The 22,573-nt window shown below is 48.0% G+C and overlaps 1 protein-coding gene across 1 annotated transcript; it reads left to right on the top strand.

Moving 5' to 3' along the window:
* The first annotated feature begins 12,115 nt into the window (after positions 1–12,115).
* Positions 12,116–20,029, top strand: FCAMR (Fc fragment of IgA and IgM receptor). The gene is given in 6 exon segments (XM_036826339.1): positions 12,116–12,170; positions 13,513–13,656; positions 16,395–16,733; positions 17,695–18,451; positions 19,082–19,200; positions 19,845–20,029. Coding segments are annotated over 6 exon segments (1,578 nt in total). The 5' UTR covers positions 12,116–12,136.
* The last annotated feature ends 2,544 nt before the right edge of the window (positions 20,030–22,573 follow it).

Here is a 22,573-nt window from a genome sequence, read left to right as displayed (position 1 = left end):
ATGGCCCTGACAGAAGTCTTTGAACTGAACAGACATTTTTTCCGAGGAAATGTAGATGGCCAACAGGCATATGAAAAGATGCTCAACATCACTAATCATCAGGGAAACTCAAGTGAAAACCACAATGAGTTATCACCTCATACCTGTCAAAATGGCTATCATCAAAAAGAATACAAATAACAAATGTTTGGTGAGGATGTGGAAAAAAAAGGGAACACTTGTACACTTTGGTGGGGTTTGTAAATTTGTTGCAGCCCTATGGAAAACAGTACGAGGTTCTCAAAAAACTCAAACCTAGAAGTACAATGTGACCCAGCAATTCCACCCCTGGGTATATATCTGAAAAAAAACAAAAACACTAATTCAAAAGATACATGCACGCCAATGTTCATAGCAGCACTATTTACTATTGCCAAGACATGGAAACAACCTGTGTCCATCAACAGATGAACGGATAAAGAAGATGTGGTACATATATATACAATGGAATACTACTCATCCATTAAAAAGAATGAAATAATGCCATTTGCAGCAACATGGATGGACCTAGAGATTATCATACTAAGTGAAGTAAGTCAGAAACAAAAAGACAAATCCCATATGATATCATTTATATGTGGAATCTGAAAAATACAACAAGCTAGTGAATATAACAAAAAAGAAGCAGACTCACAGATATAGAGAACAAACTAGTGGTTACCAGTGGGGAGAGAGTGGGGGAGGGGCAGGATAGGGTAGGGGAGTGGGAGGCACAAACTATTGGGTATAAGACAGGCTACAAGGATATATTGCACAATGTGGGGAATATAACCAATATTTTATAATAACCACAAATGGAAAGTAACCTGTAAAAATTGTGTAAAATTTTTTAAAAGGATATAAAGATCAAAAAGAAAGAAAGAAAGAAAGAAATCTTTGAAGGTATTGTGCGTTAAGTAGAAGTTTGATTAGGTCACTTCTAAGGTCCCTCACATTTTATGATGCTATGGTAATTTATGATTCTAAGAGAATCCTTTCCTAACTTCTTTGACTCATTGAATTCTCTCACTCTTTTGAGGTTTTATTTTTTTGAATATGTAAGTTTGTATTGATATTTGAGTTTTGATGTTCCTTCCACAATGAGGTCGTAAAGTTTTTGAGGACCATACCTTATATTTATGCTTTACTCCCCCCTCCCTAAGGCACCCAGCATCGCTCCAGATAGTCACTGGCTTCTCAATAAAAAGTGGTCAGGGAGAGTTGCACAGGGAGTTTGGGGTTAGCAGATGCAAACTATTATATATAGAATGGATAAACAACAAGATCCTATTTTATAGCACAGGGAACTATATTCAATATTCAATATCCTGTAACGCAAAAAAAAAAAAGAGTGGTCAGGGAGGAAGGGAGGATTCAGCCCAGTCTTGCTTTTAGAGAACAAAGCTCCCAGGTCCAAGTAGGTGCAGCTGCAGGATTCCAGCCCCTTCTCTCCTTCAAGATAAACCTCAGCTTCAAAAATTGAACAGTTAGGAAGGAAATAACCCCAGGAACTCTGAGGATCCTAGGCATCGGCTTTTGACATGCAGAATGAGGCTTCAGCATTTCCTTAGGCATCTTTGTAGGAGCCATAAAAAATTAAAAGATTTTTAAAAAGTGAATGGAAGATTAAGGGTAATGATCTCTGAAGATAATCTGTCTTCTCAAATTAAGATGCTTTGTTACTGTAGAGCTTAAAAGGTGCTAATGTGAACAAATAGGCTTTACTTAGAACTTACAACTCAATGAAATGTCCTATCATTATGGAGACTGTCCCATTGTAGCAAATCTGGAGACTAAATGCATCCATCTGCTTGTTTCAATATTTGGTGGGGAAATGGCCCTTGGGAGCCTCCTGTTATCAGCTTCTGTGGGATTTCAGGCAAGTTGGGCAAGTAACACAACATTCTTTCTGTAAAGGAAAGCTGAACCTGCCCTTCCTGTTTCCTACACGTATACAAGCTTAAGTCCAAAGAGCATGGAGACATTTGTGGGAGAAATGGGACCCGGGAGCTTGAGAGGGGACATCTGGTGGATGAACCCTCCAACATTTTAAGTCTCAGCTTCTTCTAAACTCTCAGAGCCTGCAGAATTGACCCACCTCTCCCTATTAAGAACTAGCACCACTCTCTCTACCCTCCGAACCCCACCACCCCCTCCTTGCTTGAAGGCACTACAGAGACCGCTCCCCACCATCTACGTTTCTAGTAACTAGGCTTATAATGAGAGGTAAGTCCCAGCATCACCCAGCTGGGATATACTGGGCCTGATAATGGAAGAAAGGGAATAGACCTCAAATGAGCTGCAAGTCCCAGCCAGCATGAACCAGCAAAAGTCAGAGGATTTCACATGGGACTCGATTCAGAAGGTGCTGAACCAAGGGGGCTGAAACATAAGAAAAGATATGGAAGGGTTTCTTGTTTTGGGAGCGCTCTCCAAGGATACAAGATTTAACACCCTGGCAAGGACTTCAGGAAGTCCTCACTGTTCCAATGGCTCCTAGAAGCATGGAAAAATTGATGGCCCAAGCCAGATGCAGCTGCAATGCCAGAGCTGCCCCGGCAGGCAGTGGAGGAAGAGATGAAAAGGTTCAGGAAGGGATCATGCTAGAGTGGATGTTCTATAAGGCTGGAAGACTTACCAGATGATTCTGTTCCATGAGAAGGCCCGGCGAATACACCATACACAAAAGCTAAAAGAAATGAGCTAGTGGGCTTCCCTGGTGGCGCAGTGGTTGAGAATCTGCCTGCCAATGCAGGGGACACGGGTTCGAGCCCTGGTCTGGGAGGATCCCACATGCCGCGGAGCGGCTGGGCCCGTGAGCCACAATTACTGAGCCTGCGCGTCTGGAGCCTGTGCTCCGCAACAAGAGAGGCCGCGACAGTGAGAGGCCCGCGCACTGCGATGAAGAGTGGCCCCCACTTGCCACAACTAGAGAAAGCCCTCGCACAGAAACGAAGACCCAACACAGCCAAAATAAATAAATAAGTAAATAAATAATTAAATTTAAAAAAATTAAAAATCGTTTAAAAAAAAAAAAAAAGAAATGAGCTAGTGAGAAAGACACCAGCATCACCAAAAAGATCGATAGGGGCTCTCCTCTGTAAGCCAGGCTGCTGGTAGGAGAGGTAGGTAAAGAAATTAGCTCAGTGATACAAATGGTGTTGAGAGGCCCAGACCAAAGAGGCCAGGTGGATGCAGTTATTACGATGAGCAACAAGTTTAGAGTGGCAGCCAAGGGGCCTGACCCCAGAGAGTTACGGAGATGATTAAAAGAATATGGTGCCTTTACAGGCAAAATAAACACTCAGCCAACAAGGGTGTTTCTTAGCTTGTATCATTAGAAGAAGTCAAGGATGGATGACAAGGAGTCTAAGGGCAGCAACCCCAATAAAATGTCAAACTCAGATTCAGCCAGGTCCCGAAGAGAAAAAGAGAGAAAAAAACCCACAACACCAAACATACAGAGTCATGATTCCGTAAGTCCTTCCCAAAGGGACCCACAGTTGTTTGATTGGGTAACTGGGGGAAGGGGACCCCCAAATGTTCTAAGGACTATTGGACACAGACGCTGAGCTGACATGATACCCAGAGAAGCAAAGCATCATCACAGCCCCCTGTTCTAACTAGTGGGGTATATGGGTAATGATTAAAGTCCTTGCCAAGGTCTGGTTTACAGTGTGCCCACTGGGTCTGCAGATATACCCAGTGGTAATTTCACCAGTCCCTGAATGTGTAACTGGGGTTGACATGCTTTTTAGCTGAAGCATTGGGTCTTAGGCTTGTGGGTAAGAGCTATCATAGCAGGGAAAGCCACATGGAAGCTTGTGAAACTGGCACATCCCCAGCCAAGATAATAAATACAAAATATTATTGCATGGTAGGGAGGAACTGTTGATATTTGTACCACCCTTAAGGATCTAAAGGATGCAGAGTGGCAGTTCCCATAATGTCACTTTTCGATTCAATAGTTGGCGCCTTCAGAAAACCTAGTGGACCTGGCGGATGACAATAAACTACTGCAAACTCAACCAAATATTAGCCCCAGTTCCAGCCACTGTATCTGTTTATCTACCACAGCAGATTTGACCTGGCCTCTGGCACATAGTAGGAAGCCTTGGTCTGGTGAATGCATTCTTTGCTATTCCCTTCAGAGGAAAGGATTAGAGACCATCTGCAATTATATGGGTGAATAACAACATAGATTTACAATTTTGTCCCCAAGGCTATGTTAACTCCCCTGCCCTATGTCATAATACAGTCCAAAGGGATCTGGACCATCTGGACATCCTGAAGAATGTCACATCGATCCATTGTTTATTGATGGTATTATGCTAATTAGGCCAGGTGAGCAAGATGCACCTAGTATGTTGGAGGCCCCAGTAAGACACACATGCCTCAGAGGATGGGAGGAAAACCTCATGGAAATTCCAGGGGACCGCCACATCAGCGATGTTTTTAGGGGTCCAATGATCAGGGGCCAGCCAGGAACTCCCAGCCCAAGTGAAAGACAAGATATTATATCTTGTACCTTCCACCACAATGAAGGAAGCAGCATATTTGACAAGCTTCTTTGGTTCTGGAGGCAGCATACTCTCCACGTGGGGCCCAGATCAGGGTCCACAACCAGGACCTCGGCAGCAGGTCCAGGCTGAGACGGAAGCAGTCCTGTCACTTAATATTAGAGGTAGAGGTGTTGGGAAAAGATGCTGTGTGGAGCTTATGACAAGCCCCAGTGGGAGAATCACAACCTGGTCACATAGTCCCCTGTGGTTGTTTGGCAAGACCATGCCACCTGCAAGGGAGAATCATATGTCTTTTGAAAAACAACTGCTAGCATGATACTGGGCCCTGGGAGAGGCGTAACACCTGAACACAGGACCCCAGATGAATATGCACGTGGAACTGCCCATCGTGAACTGAGAGCTATTACACCTACTAAGTCATAAGGTCAAGTATGCCAGCAGCAACTCAGAATAAATGGGAAGTGGTACAGCTGGGACCAAGCACAATAAGGGCTTGAGGGCACAAGCAGGCTGCATGATCAAGTAGCCTGTCCCTCATCTCCACGACCACTGCTGCACCAGTGCCCCTCCATAAGGGGCCACACAAGAGCACACATTAAACCACATGGAAGAGGAACAAAACCCAGGCTTTGTTTATAGATGAGTTGGTTTGATACGCGGGTTCAAGTTGAAAGTAACCAGTGGTTGTGTTACAAGGAGTGGCCTTGCAAAACAGAGAGAGCAAGAGAAAGTCCTTCCAGGAAGCAGAACTTTAGGCAGTGCACCTGGTCATCTACTTTGTGTTAATGGAAAAATGGCCTGATGTTAGAATATAGATGGAGGCCTGGGTAGAGAAAGATTGAAAGATTGGTTAAAGACACATGGATGGACATGGGAGCTGTATGAAGTGTGAAGCTCTTTGTATCATAGGCTAATGCCCACCAGAAAGTATCCACCATGGAAGAGGCACTAAATTACCAAGCAGACAGAATGATTTGGCCATCTGGCATCAGCCAATTCCAGGCATTGGCCACCGTGGTGCTGGCACAATGGACACAAGAGAGAAGTAGTCACGGTCAGAGGGATGGACTTTGGGCTCCCAAGAACAGCCTGGGCTCCCACTAACCAAGGCTGAGTTTAGCACTGTTGCTAACGAGCGTCCAACCTGCCAGCAACAGAGCTGAACACCAAGTCCCCCGTGCAGCACCATTCCTCAGGGAGACCAATTGCTCCTCCATGGCAAGTTAGTTATTTGGAGCCCCTTCCATCCTGCAAGGGCCAGTGATTCGTCATCACAGGATAATGTCTATTACAAATAGCATCATAAGCAAATAATCCCAACCAGTAAGAAATATATTTGTTTTAATCCCCAGACTCAAGTCACTCCAGAAAGGTTATGCTAAGAGCTGTGGAGCATGTTTTCCCACAGTGATCTACACCAACATCCTGAGATGAGTTTCAGCTAAGATCTTAGGCTATGTGTATACTCCTATGATCTGTGAAATAATCTCCTGGGATTCTTTACTCTGTGCTTTTACCAGCAGGAACTTAACCATCTCAGCACTCTCCTGGCTGCCTTCAGAACAAACGTCTTCTGTGTTTGGAAGGTGTGAATGTTGCTGGATCGTAATCTTTGCTATCAGCCAAATGATGGTTGGGGTTGTAAAAGCCTGCTAATGGCATTATAAAACGATTATTTGTTCTATACAATTACTTTCTTCTGTTATCATTTGGAGGAGTGACAAGTCGCATAACAATTACTTTCTTCTGTTATCATTTGGAGGAGTGACAAGTCGCATAGTTCACCTTCCTCTATGAGTTTCTTTTTTAAAAAAATTTATTTATTTTTGGCTACGTTGGGTCTTCGTTGCTGTGCTCAGGCTTTCTCCAGTTGTGGCGAGCAGGGGCTACTCTTCGTTGCAGTGCACGGGCTTCTCATTGCGGTGGCTTCTCTTGTGGAGCACGGGCTCTAGGCACGCGGGCTTCAGTAGTCGTGGCACGTGGGCTCAGTAGTTGTGGCACACGAGCTCTAGAGAGCAGGCTCAGTAGTTGTAGCTCACAGGCTTAGTTGCTCCGTGGCATGTGGGATCTTCCCGGGCCAGGGCTCGAACCCGTGTTCTCTGCATTGGCAGGCAGATTCTTAACCACTGTGCCACCAGGGAAGTCCCCTCTATGAGTTTCTAAGGAAGTGATAAAGGACTTGTAGTAATCCAAGTGTTGTTAAACAATGTTTTCTTCAGCCTTCAGTATTCTGACCAGAGCTTGGCTGAGGGAGGGGGAGGAAGGATGTGTCTCTCCCGCAAATAACAAGGATAGAAAAAAGCTTACATGTGTGGGTAGAGGAAGCAGAAAAATTTGCAATGATGTGTAAGGAGGAATGTAAGTCTTGACCACCAGCGACATGGAAGCATAAAACATCTCTATACATTGCTCTTATTCATTAGAAAACATGTTTTGGAGAGGAAAGAGATCAATACAGATTGTTTCAGCACAAATGGTTTTTCTTGCATTGGTTAGCATTCTGTTTGTTGATTTTCCCTCTACTGTGTCTATTGAGCAAATAAAATCCTTTGCTACAACTGGGATTGGGGGTTGGAGGTGGGGGGTCAGGGAGGGGATAAAGCTCTTCCCAGATGTGACATTTGGTCTAAGTATTATTTTGCCTTTTTCTGGAGTCTGGGCCCTGTAATCAGAAGGTCACAGTGTCATAAACCTGTGTAAAGAGGCCACCTGTGGCTTTGTGCTGAGCAAGAGAATTCAGTTATGTTCCCAAGAGAAGTAGCCAGTACCGTTTTCACCCCCATAAATCTTCAGAGAGGGGACCAGCTTGGCTCTGGACCAGTGCTCTGAAAACTGGCCCATGCTTTCCAAACTAACTGGACTTTATAACTTATGTCTTTACTAATCAAATAGTCTTTAAGACACTTGCTCCCTGTTGCTATAAGCCAAGCTATTAATACTATCAGATAATATTTATTGAGAATTTACTGCAGGTTATGCACTTTGTGTTACATGGATTATCACACTTAATTCGCCTAAGAACTTTATAAGGTAGGTGCTATTAATCTTCTGTTTTACAGATAAGGAAAATGAAGTTTAAAGAAGATAAGTAATCTGACCCATATCACTTTCCCAGCAAAAAGTACAACTGGGATATTAATTTGGAGGGAGCCTGACTCCAAAGTCTGTGTGATCAACAATGAGGCTATACTGCTCTCTGGAGAGCTGGGAGGGGAGAATCTAGCCAGGCATCAACCCTCTCTACCACCTGTACAGAGATCATTCAAACCTGGGGATAAGCCTCTGAAGGCAGGACCACCACGTACAGTTCTTCAGGTTGTACACTGCTCCAGCGTGCCACGCCTAAGGGGATGCCATCCACACTGTAGATGTGTTCAAACTTACATGGGAGGCCCTAGGTATTTGTGAAGATCTGGAGCTCATGACCAAGTCCCGGGCCAGCAGTACACACAGCTGTGCCCAAGGACACTGGCATGCACGGATGCACGAGACAGTCTTGTCCCAGCCATATTCCAGGCATCCCATGGAGGTGTTTCTTTTCCTCTCCTATTGCTTTCAGTGGCTCAGTTCCTACCCTTACCCTGTCTGCAAACCTAGAAGGGGGAAAGTGTAGGTAATACATGCTGCCCCAATGGTTATCCAAGTTATGCAATAATATACCAATTAAATTTATTTTTCTTAAGGAAGAAGTGCCATTCCTAATTGACTCAAGGATACTACATACTCTATCAGGGGTCCTGGTGAGAGTCTTTAACTGTAGTCTGCAGCACATGTATCCTCTGGATCCCCTTTGTTGTTGAGTGCTTGGGCTATGCCTGCCATTTGTTTGTTTGTTTTTATATAAATTTATTTATTTAATTTTATTTTTGGCTGCGTTGGGTCTTTGTTGCTGTGCGCGGGCTTTCTCTAGTTGCGGCGAGCGGGGGCTGCTCTTCGTTGCGGTGTGCAGACTTCTCATTGCGGTGGCTTCTCTTGTTGCGGAGCACGGGCTCTAGGCGCGTGGGCTTCAGTAGCTGTGGCACACGGGCTCAGTAGTTGTGGCTCGCGGGCTCTAGAGCACAGGCTCAGTCGTTGTGGCACACGGGCTCAGTTGCCCCGTGGCATGTGTGATCTTCCCGGACCAGAGCTTGAACCCATATCCCCTGCATTGGCAGGAGGATTCTTAACCACTGCACCACCAGGGAAGCCCCTATGCCTTCCGTTTTGATGTCAGTTTAAAACCAACAGAGGCAGGCAAATGACATCTTCTACAAGGAAAAAAAACCCATCCATGAAATATCTTCCAAAGGGAAATATTGGGATATTTTTGAAGTGTGTCATCCATTTGGATAAGCCACACTTGTCAGTGTTCTTTCTCCATGGAGATCATCTCATTTACTCTATTGTGCTTTGTCCAGGGCATGAGCTGGTAACTACCAGGCATGCAGCTGAACTGGAGTCAGGGACTCAAACTGCCTCCCCATGGAAATTGAAGGGGCCCAGCCAGCTAGGAGGAACCAGATGCCAGCCAGAGAGCAGGGGAATTCCTCTCTTGAATTTTCTCCTCTGCCATGTTGTTGCATCACTTACCCGGGAGAGATCTGATCGGGCTGGCTGATCTGGGGCATCCTAAAAAGTCTGGGACCCTGGACTGGAGGGGAAATGAGAGGTAGAAGGATGTGGGTCAGTGTGTTTCCCTTGAAGCCACTGTCATCACCCCTGGAAAAGTTCTGCAGGGATAAGTGACAGTAAGAACAAAAAGGGACCTGGACTGGCTCCCTCTTTATATGAAATAAAAGCCAAGATCCAGCGTGAAGTGACTTGATGGGAGTGTGGAGAGGTGAGTGGCAGGGCTATACCTCATCCCTCCATCTTCCAGTGCGAACTCCAGCTGCCTTCCATCACATCAGACCGCCAACTCAGCCTCAAGGTTTAAAGAAAAGAAACTAGAAGGCGTCCAATCACCAGCATATCAAAAACAGAAGAAGTCCAAGTGGATTTTATTTCTGGACAGAGATGGATGGAGAATCCCCAGCTAAGCCCGGAGAACAAAAGGTGTGGTGAGGCTTTCCCCCGAGAGGTTGGGGGCTTGTCTCCGGATGTGGGTGGTGAGTTGCAGCCACGGCCATCCCAGAGCAGCCTGGCCTCGCTCCCGGGGGCCAGGGAAGGATTCTGGAGTTCAGGCCAGCATCCCCCTACTCTTCTGCTCACCCCCATTCTCCCTCCCACCAGAGTGCATGACTCCTTACAGCCCCCTGAGGGATTTAGAACCAGCTAACAGTAAGAAGGAGAAGGAAGCATGGCGCTCTTGCAGTCAAAGCTCTTGTGTTGCAGTGGAGACAAAAGAGGCATTGCTCAAGGTCATTGCCATGGGCAATGCGGAACCTCCTGAATCCTGGTTCTGTGCTCTTCCCTCTACATCTGCCTCCTTCCTTTCTTGTCTCCTGCCACAGGTATGGGGGCATAGGAGAGAAGTGGGGCTCAGGGGGCCAGTAGGGATTTGGGGAGTTATACAACAGCCTGTGCTGAAGATGGGGTAGATCCCTTCCCAGCAGGTCTGAGGGACAAGAGAATTCCCCAATGTGCCCTTGTCCCCTAAAATGCTGTGCACGATCATAGAGGCCTGTGGCCCCAAGCTGCTGAGTTGGGGCTCCCTGTCTCCTGGAGGGAGGTTTTCTGAAGGTTATCGGCAGGTGGATGACTTGGAGACTTTCCGTTGAATGTTATCCTTGCAGCCTCTAGTCAAGGCCGATAACTCCTTGGAGGCATTTTATCTCACACCTTGTGCTTCCTCATTGCCCCTCAGAGGCGGCTTTTGCTCCTGAAGCTGAGAGATAGCTGCACCCACTGGTGCACACTTCAGAGAACCCCAGCAGGGCAGTGCAGACTTTGGCCCCAGCATGTGCTGTGTCAGCACTTAGCACTTTTGAAAAACTCACCTGGGGGAACCTGGGCACCAGCCTCAGAATTAGCCTGAACCTGGTGAATATTAATCAAACAACAGATAAGCTGCAGGCACACCTGGGAAAGCCTCCAGGTGCAGGCAGGAAACCAGCAGCTCTGGAGGGCAGGGAGGGCCTGAGGCTGCCATAATGGTGCCCAAGACCCAGGAGATTCTAAGGGGAGGACACAGGAAGCAGAAGGAGCCCGTGGACTTTTCCAGATCTGGCCACTCTGGGGGCCTTACCTGGAGAGAGCAGGCAGAGGCTTTAGTGGAGATGGCTAGGCAGAGCCACACTGAGGCGACAGCTTGCATTACAGGGCCAACCATGGACTCTATCTCCTTCTCTCCTCTCCTCTCTCCTTTCTTTCAACTCCCACCTTACCTTTCCTTTCTCCTTCTCCTACTTCCTCTGCCTTCCCCCTCTCCTCCTCACCTTGTTCCCTTTTCTCCCCCTTTAGCCCACAGCCCAGACTGGTCAGTGGCCTTGTGTGGCTTTGTCTAGTTGTACAGGGGGTGGGGCGAGGGGACCAGACCATTGACTGTCAGAGCCTGTTCTTAACATTAGCGAGACATGTATTAGCGTTGGAAGGAGAAAACTATGGCTAACTTAATTTTGCTTTCTTTAGAAAAAAAAGTCCACAGGTCCCAGGAACTGCAGACAGTAGATAGATTCAAAGAAGAGATTTTTAGTCACTCAAAAAGCATCCACGAAACCCTGTGGGAACTACAAATGAAGTATAATGCACCATCCCTGCCTTTTTAATCAGCAAGCAACAGAAGGCCATTGAGTAGTGGTCAGCATGGTGTCTGTCAAAAGAGTGGAAGGTTCTTGTTCACAATAGCTGTGCCTTGGGCACCTACACCGGCCTAGATCCTGGTTCAGAGCCTGGCGGCTCAAAGTTCTCCCCTCAAGGAGCTCCCCAGGCCAGTGAGAGAGACTAGAGCAGGGGAAGATCAGTGTGGACTGGGGGCCCGGGAGGGCTTTCTAGAAATTGTGGAGAAGAAACAGAATAGGACCCTTGAACAGAAAACTACTTCGCCTGAGAGTTAATTAACTCCTATTATTGACTGGAGGCACACTACCAGTGAGACAGAAAGCTTCCCTTGACGGAAGCAATTCTCCTTCTTCAAAAGAGAAGGGGAAGCGAGCGACTCAGTACCAGGCCTGCTGTTGACTCTTCTAACACAGTCACATTTAACTGGTACAACAGCCCCGTACAGATTCTCATTCCCCCTGGAGAGGAAGCTGATCCCCAAGACTGAGTAACCTTTCCAGGGTCCCACAATTGCAGCTAAGGTTTAAACTTCTAGCTTGGGGTCTTTCCACTACACAGTGCTCCCCCAAATCCAGAGTTCCATGCTGGCAGGTGGGTGGGTGCTGGGGCTGGAATCCCCCAGAGGGAGTTTTTTAGTCTTGGTGGTGGTGACCCAGGCCAAATGTGCGTGTTTAGGGCTGTGAGGATGGAGCTGTGCTTCTCTCGGAGGGCAGGTACGTCCTGCTCTTAGATGGAGCTGATCCAGCCCCAGCGCTGAGCAAACCAAGATCCCAGAGTGAGAAGGAGCTTGCCCAGGTCCCAGGGCTGCTCGCCCAGCTTCTCACTCGTCTCCTCTCAGGCCTCTTCATCTACAGTGTTTTTTTTTGCAGGTCACCAGCCAGAGGGCAGGATGGAAGATGCCTATCCTCCTCATACTGTGCCTGCTGCAGGGTGAGTCACAAACAGCCCAGCTTCAGAGCCTGTACACCCAGACCCGAGCCTTCCAGGCTGCAGACATGCCTGGCGGGCACCTCAGCGGCATTCAGCACCCGCACCGTAGTTTGGGCATCCTCATGGCTTTGGATCGAGGGAGTGGTCAGATCTGGGTCAGAGGGAATGAGGGAGGTGAGAGCTCACATGAGAGGGCATATGTCCGACTTGATGATTGCTGGAATAGTCACAGTTTTGATCTGTCTCTGCTCTCTTCCATTCAAGCTGATGACTGAAAGTCGGCTGCATTTGCAAGATATGGGTTCCAGGGTGTGCAAAAGCCAGAGGTAGCACTGCTCTATTTCTACTCATTCTAAAAACGCTCAAGTGCCAGACCCAGTACTAGGGACATAAAAACCCTGACCTACTCCAAAGAGTGAAGAGTCTACAAAGAAACCAGATGGGTAAATACTACATCTACACATTTACTTATTTAGTCAATGCATACTTATGGAGGGCCTACCATGTGCCAGGCACTAGGGACACATGGATGAAAGACAGAATTCCTGCTCTGTAGGTCCTGACAGGCTGGTGTGCTGATCAGGCTCAGAGGACCAATGGTCCTGTCTCCATGCTGTGGTATCTGGTTTTATTTTGATGGTAATGGGGAGCCATTGAGGATTATAGTGAGTATGTGCTTAAAGTGTCTGGTACCCAAGTAGATGCTTAACAAATAATTGTTGAAAGAATAAATGAAAAAATAAACGTTATGATAATACAAAAAAAGGATTAACAATTGTGTCTGTCTTACAAACAAATCAGAATTTTAATGAATCAAAGGTAGCTTATATCTGGGCGAGAACCCTCTGTGATATAATCACACCACCTCTTTATTTTCATCTCGCAATGCCCCCTTCAAAATTTTTCAGTAGGAGCAAGCTTCCCCGGCCCGCAGATGAAAACTCAGGCTGGCCCATGATTTTTCTCCGAACATATCAGAGTCTTAACCTAATTCCTTTAAGTCTCAGATGTTCTAATTTGATCATTGTAAGTGGCCGGTTAAATATTTTGGTCAATAATTTAATGCCCCTTCGTCACCCAAGGCCTGCAGTCAGGAAGGCGGGGAGGGGTCCAGGGGCTGCCTTCCCCCTTCCCCCGCTCCTTCTCCTCCCTGCCGAGGCAGCTGGCACTTGGGAGACCAGTAGGGTCACAGCAGCAGATGGGAGGAGAACAGGAGCCAGGCAGCTCTTACTTGATGGGATGGCTTAGAACCCTCTGGCCTGGCAGGGCTCTCGAGCTGGCCCCTCCTCTTGTGGATGCCTTTGTGGATCCTTCGAGGGCCCATCTCCTCCCTGTGCCCCAGGTTCTGCTTTGGCCCCTCCACACGGAAGACCCCGTCTCAGGTGGCTGTGGGATGGCTCTCTCCCCTCTGGGCCCACCCTCTGGGCCAAGGAAACACGCCCGGTTTTCTCACCCCTTTGCTGGAGGGAGGAGTGATCCATCCCAGGCACCACCCCTACTCTCCCTGCTCCTGTCGCAGGCCTTTTGCGCTTCCTCAGACCAGGTCAAGCTCCAGTGCAGGCCTCACTCGCCCATCCCTGACTGAAGCCGTACAGTGGGCAGCTGGTGGGAGATGACGGGTGAATGAGAGCAGGGGCACCGCCTCCACCGCAGGGACCCCTGGCAGGCACCACATTGACCCTAAAATGCCAGCCCTTTCTGTAATTCTCACAGGCAACCAGTACTAAATTCCAAAAACCTTTATTATATATAACCAAGAGCTACTAGTCATCCACCGAATAAGTTCTTAAGGGTAAGTGAAATTTGGTATTTATAAAAGAAAAAAATGTTTATTGCAAAAGTTGATTAAGGATTCCTAATCAGCTCTCAGCTGCGAAGTCAGAACAGCCCTTCCCGCTGATGAATGGGGCTCCTTAATCCTTTTGCCTGCGCCGCATGTAGATCACGTGCAGATTCCTGAAACATGAGGTGTGAACACTTTATCAGAGCACCATCACTGTCATCCTGAGGTGGTCCTTGTTTGTAATTACGAAGATTCTTACTTTTTAATGATAAGTTGCCATTTAACTTTATCAATAGTGACATAGTTGTGGTGTGTCGCTTAATTAAACCTACAACGAGTATTGATTTATCCCTAACATTTATGGCCTTGACTCTTCCTATAATGAGACCTCAAGACATATGCAACAGGCAGGGCCAGCTTTATGGGCATGTGCCCTGTGCAGTCACACAGGACCCCGTTCAGAAGGTGCTTGGTTTAATGCTCTACTGTTGCCATAGTGAAATCCTTAGTAACTTTTGAATAAGGGATCCTCCATTTTTATTTTACACTGGACCCTGCAAATTATGTAGCCAGTCCTGGCAACAGGATTAAACTTTCTTGGATTCAGAGGTGCTAAAGACATAGAACAAATTGATAGATGCCAGGCACCCACATCCTAAAGCAACATGTTGAACCACCTGGGCAGGACTATGGAGAGAGATGGCAAAGCTGGTTGTTCCAGAAATAGCCCCCCGTGTAGTCTCCTGAAGAATCATCAGAGGTAGAAGAGAAGAGCTTTTTGGAGAGAGACAGTGTGCTGTGCTCTCCACCACCTGCTCCTGGGGGACAAGACGGATCACCTCCTCCTCACTTTAAGCCAAGTAAGAGAAGGAACTTCTAGGATGCCACTCAACAAGCTTGCTGTATGTCCCAGGTTTCTCCTGACAGCAGGACAAAGGTGTGTTTCCTGGGGCCAAATGTAGGTCCCACAGAAAGGAGCTGCCCCAGGGCCTCTACCAAGAGGTCTACCCAGAAGGGATTGTAACCACGAGAGGGGCACGTGGCCAGAAGTCCTAGGCTTGGTGGTGCAGGAGTCATAAAAGGCCAGCAGGAGGAGAGGCAGTTCTTACCAGGAGGGAGCTGCAGCCAGAGGCCACGGACAAGCGATCTGGGAGGCAAAAGGGAAGGACGCAGCTCTGGACGTCTGCCATGCCTGGAGGGCGCCACCAGCAGATCACGACTTTCCAGTCACCTCTCGTCTCTCCCCTCCACACCCAATCCCAGAGGGGCCCCAAGAGCTGTTCTGAGTAGGGGAAGGGATCGAGCAAAGCAAGAGACCCCGACCTGTCCCCCTCCCCCACATCAGGCCTCCAAGTGTAGCTGGGAAATAGGAAAAGGCTTCAGTTGGATAAGAGGCTGGAGTTGCAGCAGTCACTGGGCTGGACATTTTCTTATCCAAGTGAGACTATGAAAGCTACTATACTTGAAATTATGTCTGAGAGTTCATCAAGGAGGAGAGACATCCCAGAGCTAGTACGAAGAGGCAGTGAGAGAAAGAGTAAACTTTGTTTCTGCTTGCATTGGATCAAATTTAAGTCAGTAAAAGGGCCATAAACTGTGCTTCAACTGTGATTCATGCCTACCGCCAAAGCAGACATATTCACAATTCTGCTGTGCTTTGACGGTGGCACTTGGTTATTTCCATTTCTAGAGAAGTGAGCAGTATGAACGTTTTTGAAAATGATGGTCTGGGGAGTTACCCACCGAGCAGAGCAGGATTCCTGTGCTTCCAGCACCCTCTCCTTTCAGCAGAAGTCACACTCATCTGTTTTTACTATTTAACATCCCTCTTTTAAAAAAAATTTTTATTGAAGTATAGTTGATTTTCAATGTTGTGTTAATTTCTGCTGTACAGCAAAGTGATTCAGTTATGCATATATATATTCTTTTCCATATTCTTTTCCATTATGGTTTAGCACAGGATATTGAAGTAGGACCTTGTTGTTTTAACATCTCTCTTTTACATTCCATGCAAATAAACCACAGCCCTTCTGTCAGCCTTGGCCTTCTTACAGGTGCTTAGATGGCAGCTTGTTAAACATTTGCATTTTTTGTAAAACATCTGCACTGGAGCACAGTGGCGTGAATCCAGGCTTTGGATGGACATGTACAAGATCACCTGTACATGATAAGCTCAATAGTGGTTAGCTAAATAGTGGTAAGATTATTCTTGCATTTTCATCTCTCCATGGGGCCTTGGACACAGCTCCATTTCATACCTTGGAGCTACTCCTGACCTAGTGGCTAAGCTCTGACATTTCTATATTGATTCTTTTTAGCTTCACTTTCACGGAGGCATTTTCTGACCTGTTCCCTCTCTGGCAGAGTTTGGAACTCATAGCTCCCCAAACAGTGACAAATTCAGCACTCTTGCCCCGGACTTTTTTTTTCTCTGCCTGCAGCTGCAAATGCGTTGAAGGGCCCGAGGCTGGTGTCTGGGGAGCCTGGGGGAGCTGTCACCATCCAGTGCCATTACCCACCCTTCTCCATCAACAGCCACCCGAGGAAGTACTGGTGCCGCCTAAGCCCCCTGACGTGGGCCTGCCACACCATCGTGTCCACCAACCGCTACACTCACCGTCGCTACCGTGGCCGTGTGGTCCTAAGAGACTTCCCACAAAGAGGCTTGTTTGTGGTGAGGCTCTCCCAGCTGTCCCCGGAGGATGTGGGGCACTACCGCTGTGGCATTGGAAACACAAACAACATGCTGTTCTTCAGCATGAACCTGACCATCTCTGCAGGTAAGGGCTGATGGCTGGAAGGTCAAGTTTGGTGACATGAATGCTAGGAAGGGGAAGGGGCAACAGAAGACCCAGAGGTCCAGGAGGGCTTTAAACACAAGGGAAGTGATGATGAAAAGCTGGGGTCAGGTAAGGACTTTAAGACATAGACTTTCATTTCAAATGGAGACCACCTTCAGAGGGAAGGTAGATACTAGGGAAAACGTCCCAACTGAATCCCCGTAATCTATCTCACCCAATTCCCCCCGAAAGTTGTGGCACATATATTTGAAGAGAGCTCCGTGAAGCTGGTGAATTGGAGGACATGGCTTCTTATGGTCATGATGTCTCTTTGTTCAGACGTGCAGAGCGCATAAGACAGGCAAAGCAGAAGAATGGGGACTGAGCTCTTCCTAAGGCTGAGCCTCTCAGCAGACATCCGACAGCTACCAGGCCAATGCCGTGTGTGGCTCGTTCTGGAGAGTTGATCTAGAGTCGGGTACCCAGAGTCCAAGGAAGAGCATCCAGGCTATGAAAGGCTGGTCTACCGGAGAGATGGCTCAGGCAGGCAGGAGTCCAGAGAGTGGACTTGTTTGATTAGATGTTGCTATCTAACCATCTGCTGACATTGGCTGCTCTGCTGTGACTGGAGTTTTCTTTTTTTCTTATTTGAAGAGCAGTACGTGAAGGGATGTGGGCCCTGGGAAAGGGGACAGCATGGTGTCCTGGGGCAGCTGGATAGAGAATATGCGGGTGTAAAAGGAGATAGGGACATAAAATGTCAATATTGGCAACAGACTAGAGAACACATCTGGTTTTCCCAATTTTTTATTTTATCCAACATATTGACCAAAGACTGCATTGCTTAGTGAAGTTGCATTCCATGGAGCAAACACGTCAAGCCTGGTGTCCTTTGCAGCCTGGTGTCCTGTAGGCAGCCCGGATAGCCTTCTCATTTGGTCTCCTTCTGCTGTTCACACAGGTCTTTCCAGAACCATCCCCGCAGCCACTCTGGCTGCTGGTGAGCTCATCACGGGATCCTTTGTGACAGTATCACCAGTGGCCAACAGACGGACACCAGGAACTATCCAGACTATAGAGAGACAAGGGACAGGATGGGACAGAGTTGCTCTGACTCTAGGAACCAGCAAAACCACAGCTTCAGCTAAGGGAAGACAAACCCCAGGAGCAACTGGGGTAGTAGCTCCAGGGACAGGCAGCCAGCTAGAGGGTTCCATTTGGGCAACCATCCCCACTCCGCAGAGTCCAGCTTCAGCCATCAGAGGTGTGTCCAATACAACAGAAGGTGATCGAGAGTGGAGCACCAGAAGTTTGGAAGCAAACAGGGCTAGGGCCAGCAAAAGAGAGAGGGAAACAACTACTGGGACTGATAGGCAAAGAGAGGACACAGAGAGGGTCAGAATAGCCCCAGACACAGCTGAGAAGGTCATGGTGACCATTAGGCCATCAACCCTGATCTCAGAAAAATGGATGTGGGAAACCCTCCAAGAAGAAATGTCGGTTTCTAAGCCACAAGCCCTGCGCTCCATTGAAGGAACCAACCCAGTTGCAGCTGTGTGGACCTTGGAGCCAACCAGCATAGAGATGGCATCTGCGGAAGGAAGCAGTGAAGGAGACCTAGACACCCCTGCTGGAGACAGTGGTCCCCAAGTGACGCCAAGCCAGGCCCTGGCAGCAAGGCCCCTCAGGCCCCTGGGCAAGGACTCCCACGTGAAGAGGTAAACCCCCAGGCTGCCCTCCCCGTTGGGACTCCACATCTGCTCCATCCCTTTGCACGCCCTTCAGTGAGCTACCCTCTGTGACTCCTTCCGTCTGCCCACTCCTCTCCCTTTGTAACCTCAGGACAGTAAAGCACAAGGGACGTGAAAGTCAGAATCCTCCCTCATTCAAGGGTCCTTGCTGGGAGAACGCTATCTGAGTATCTTCATGTGACTTTCAAGCAAAAATATAAGCATTAGAATAATGGAATATTTAGGTGGGACTGTTGGGACTTTTTTTTTTTAAAGATGAGGAAACAAAGCTCCGACGAGGTCGGGGGGTGACTCACTGAAGCTGCAAAGACAGATTGTGGCAAAGCCAAATGCCAAGCGTAGATGCCCTGACCCTCACTCACTTCTCTTGCCCACTGTGGCACGTTGGTGGAGGAGGGAAAAGATCAGGGCTTGGGAACCAGAAGGCAGGGGACCTAGTCCCAGCTCGGCAACTAACCCTCCATGGGAATTCGGGCAGACAGCTTGCCTTGGCCTCAGCTTCTCATCTGTAAAATGAGGGGCAAGGGCCAAAGGGTCTTCAGTCTCCTACCCAACTCCAACCTCCCCTCTCCTGTGCTTTTACCATCCCCTCCCCAGTGCTTCTCTGGAAGAGAAAAACATCTCTCGGATGCTGACTCCAGTCTCTTCGGTGCTGTGTCCGCTTATGCTGACGGCTCTTGTTATGCTGAGAAGGAAGCTCCAGAGAAAGAGGAGCTGTAAGTGGAGCTTAAGTTGCCCCAAGGCCGGGAAGGGGAGTGCTTGTTCCCATCTGACACCCTCAGGACTGGGTCGGGGTCAGAGTTGGTACCAGGACTTCTGGATGTAGAAGTGCTGCTAAATTCTAGTCTGAGCCATTTAACCAAGCTTGGCCTTGGTTCCTTTATCAATCAAATGGGAAAGTAGTCTATGTATTTATGTCTCAATGGCATCCCAGTGCTTAAGGAGAAGCTCTTCCGAAGACGGCAAGACAGCTGGTAGTCATATGAACCACGTGAACAATCCCGACAGCAGATCGGATTACAGGGTCCAAATGTGGAACCAGACTGCATTTGCACCCTCTGCACGGCCCAGCTGGAAGTCTCTTACAGCACCAGGCCCAGGTTTAAACATTCCTAAAGGGACTGCTCCACGGCATTTAGATCTGGCGAGGAAAGAGTGAGATGCTCTGGGAGCAAGTCAAAGGGGCTAAGATTCTCAGACCCAGCGCCCCAAAGGCCTGGCCCAATCCCTGCCGATCTAAGGGCTCAGTTGCAAATCCTCTGTGTCAGGAAGTCCTTGAGGCTTGCGGTGGGTGAAAGTGGTTCTCAAGGAATCAAATTCAGTGCCCAGGATGCTCACAGTGTGCTCTGTGTCTGTGCAGCTCAGGAGACAGAAAGGTCATCAGGGGTCACCTTGATTCAGATGACACCGTTCCCGGAGCTGAGCCTCCAGCCAGACCAGCTTCCCCAGGTGGAAAGGGAAATGCTCCAGGATGACCCTCCTCCTCTCCATGCCAGCCTGAGCATCCCGGAGAGGGACCCTGGACCCCGAGGAATGGAAGGATAAGCCGCGCAGTCACCGTGGAAAAAAGAACCAGGACCGAATACCATAGCCCCAGCCTCTTCTCTTCCTTCCTCCACCTGTATGAAGGGAAGCTTGGGGAGCTGGGACTCCATCTGGGGAAGCAAAGGCTGACCATCACTGGACCAAGGAAGGTGCAGCATTTTTCATGGCCAAAGGTGACACTATGACTCAAAGAAGGCTGCAAGAAAGGATCTATTTGTTACTGGAGGAGGTCAGTGGACCCGGAAAAAGTGGGATTTCCATTCCTGGAGGTTTGAAAATAGGAGAGGCTTCCAATCAGAGTGGAGAATTAACAAAATTTCAACCATCACTCCTAGCCCTTGGTAGGTGCCCCTTTTTTCTGACATCTCTTAACACTCAGCCTGCTGCACACATTAAACTATATCCTTTTCAAGTACATTCTAAGCTCTTAGGGCAGTAATTGTGTTTTCTCCATCTCACTATGTCCCCAAAGAACTTCAGCTCAGTAGGACCCCCAATAAATATTTGTGACTGAATGGCTGACCGGAGGGGCATGGGCTGCGTGACCTCTGGGGACCCTGCCAACACAGATGTTCTGAATCCCCCTTCGTTTGGGAGTCCCCTAGATGATCCCATAGGTCCTTACACAGGGACCAAAAGGAAGAACCCTCATTCCCAATTCATCCCTGCCCATTTGGCCCCATAGTTATTATGCTGTAGACCTTTTGACCCAGTCAAGATTTTCTGGGAGTTTCCTAAGTTCATGAAGGAAGAGGGTATTTTTCAGTAGATTCTCATCTCCTTCATAAAGCTCCTCTTATTCAACTGCTTGTAAATCCTTGATATCAAGGACTGATGATGAAGCTGGAAAGTGGTTATGGTAAGAGGGACAGATAAGAGAGAAGGTGGCCAAGAGGAATTTTATGTGGATTCTGCTTTACAATCACTTTATCTCATGCCTGTTGGGGGACTTTTGCTCCACTCTTGGGCCCACTGTCTTTTCAGGAATTGCATCTGGTCTTTTATTTTGCCAGATCTGTCAGCAAGCTGTCTGAACTTCATGTTTGGACGGAGCAGCCCTTGAGCAGTGGAAGAGAAGGGAAAGAAAGGTTCCAGTATCAAGTCAAGAACTGTCAGGCAGACATTCCCAGAAGGCTCGGCCCTCTCTCCTAACCTGTCATCAGCACCAGAAATCCTTCCTTCCTTACTACCTCCTCATAGCTGGGGCTGAACCCAGACACTGTCCAGAGAAAATCAATACGATGTCATTTTCATGGTTTGGGAGAGAAAGACTCACTGCTTTGGATAAGCAGGGAAGTTGCCTGCACCTAACCAAATGGAATCACCGAATTTCAGAGCTAATAGATCCTCAGAGATTAACCAGTCTAAAATCCATTGCCCAGGGTGAGATAACTGAGACCCCATGGGGGGAAGTAACTTGTTGAAAGTCACTCAGTTAACCCAGTTAGGAATAGCAGGGTGAGGACTAGAAAAGGGAACTCACGACCTTGACCTGGTGGCTTCCCCACTTCACCTTTGCTAAACAATGTATCAGAGCAAAACTCATCGTCAAAAATCAATGACACCACAGCCCTAGCTCCAGGCCATTTTCATGCACATGATCACAGGGACCTGACTGAAACACCTGTAAAAGAGATAGGAGAGCCACTGTTATCCCATCCAATCAATGAGGAAGCAGGCCCTGAATGGTATGTAATTCAACCATGGTCACTCAGCTCATTAGAGGCAGGGACGGGAGAGAACCCAGGCTGTATAGGATCATTCCACCTGATAGAGTTTTCCAGAGGCGTCCACAGAATGCTAGCTTCTGAGGACTGTTAAGAGGTATGCTGAGAAAAAGGTTTGGTAGACCAAAGAAGTTTGGGAAATGTGGGTTAAACAAAAAACAGGTTTTGTGCAGGATTTTTGGAAGACTTTAATTCACTAACGTGCATTGTGAATAGCTCTGGGGGGTGGGGACATTGTGTGTGTTTCCCCGGGTTTTGGACTATTGTGTTTTGGTGAAGCAACCTCACAGGACTGGGTTCCTCAAATCACTTCTTGTTTGGGGAAGCTTGATGCACTAAACCAGGGGTCAGCAAACCTCTTTGGGAAAGGGCCGGATAGTAAATACTTCAGACTTTGCAGGCCATACAGCCTCTTGTCACAACTACTCAGTTCTGCCCTGGCAGCACAGAAGCAGCCAGAGACAATCCATAAGTGAATGACTTTGGCTATGTTCCAGCAAAACTATTTACAGAAGCAGGCTGGATCTGGATCTGGCTCGAGAGCCATAATTTGCCAATCCCTGCATTAAAGCCATAAAACCAACTGAGACTCTCCTGTTCCCACTCTGATATGAAGGATCACTGCTTCTCAACAGCTTCCCTTGCCCCCTCCTCCTTCTGAGCTCTTGTAAGCCTTCTGTCTGGGATTCAGCCGTTGGGGCATTCTGCCTGACCACCTGCCTGGGGGAAGGAGGGGACCAGCCAGCAAGGGTGTTGGCCAAGGGGCTGGAGTCAGGGGCAGCTTCCAGAAGTAGGAAAGACTGCCAAATCAGAGTTC

This window comes from Balaenoptera musculus, chromosome 1 (assembly GCF_009873245.2).
Source record: "Balaenoptera musculus isolate JJ_BM4_2016_0621 chromosome 1, mBalMus1.pri.v3, whole genome shotgun sequence".
In the NCBI taxonomy this organism is placed as follows: domain Eukaryota; kingdom Metazoa; phylum Chordata; class Mammalia; order Artiodactyla; family Balaenopteridae; genus Balaenoptera; species Balaenoptera musculus.
Note: the sequence above shows the minus strand (reverse complement) of the source record. Positions and strands in the feature narration are given on the sequence as shown.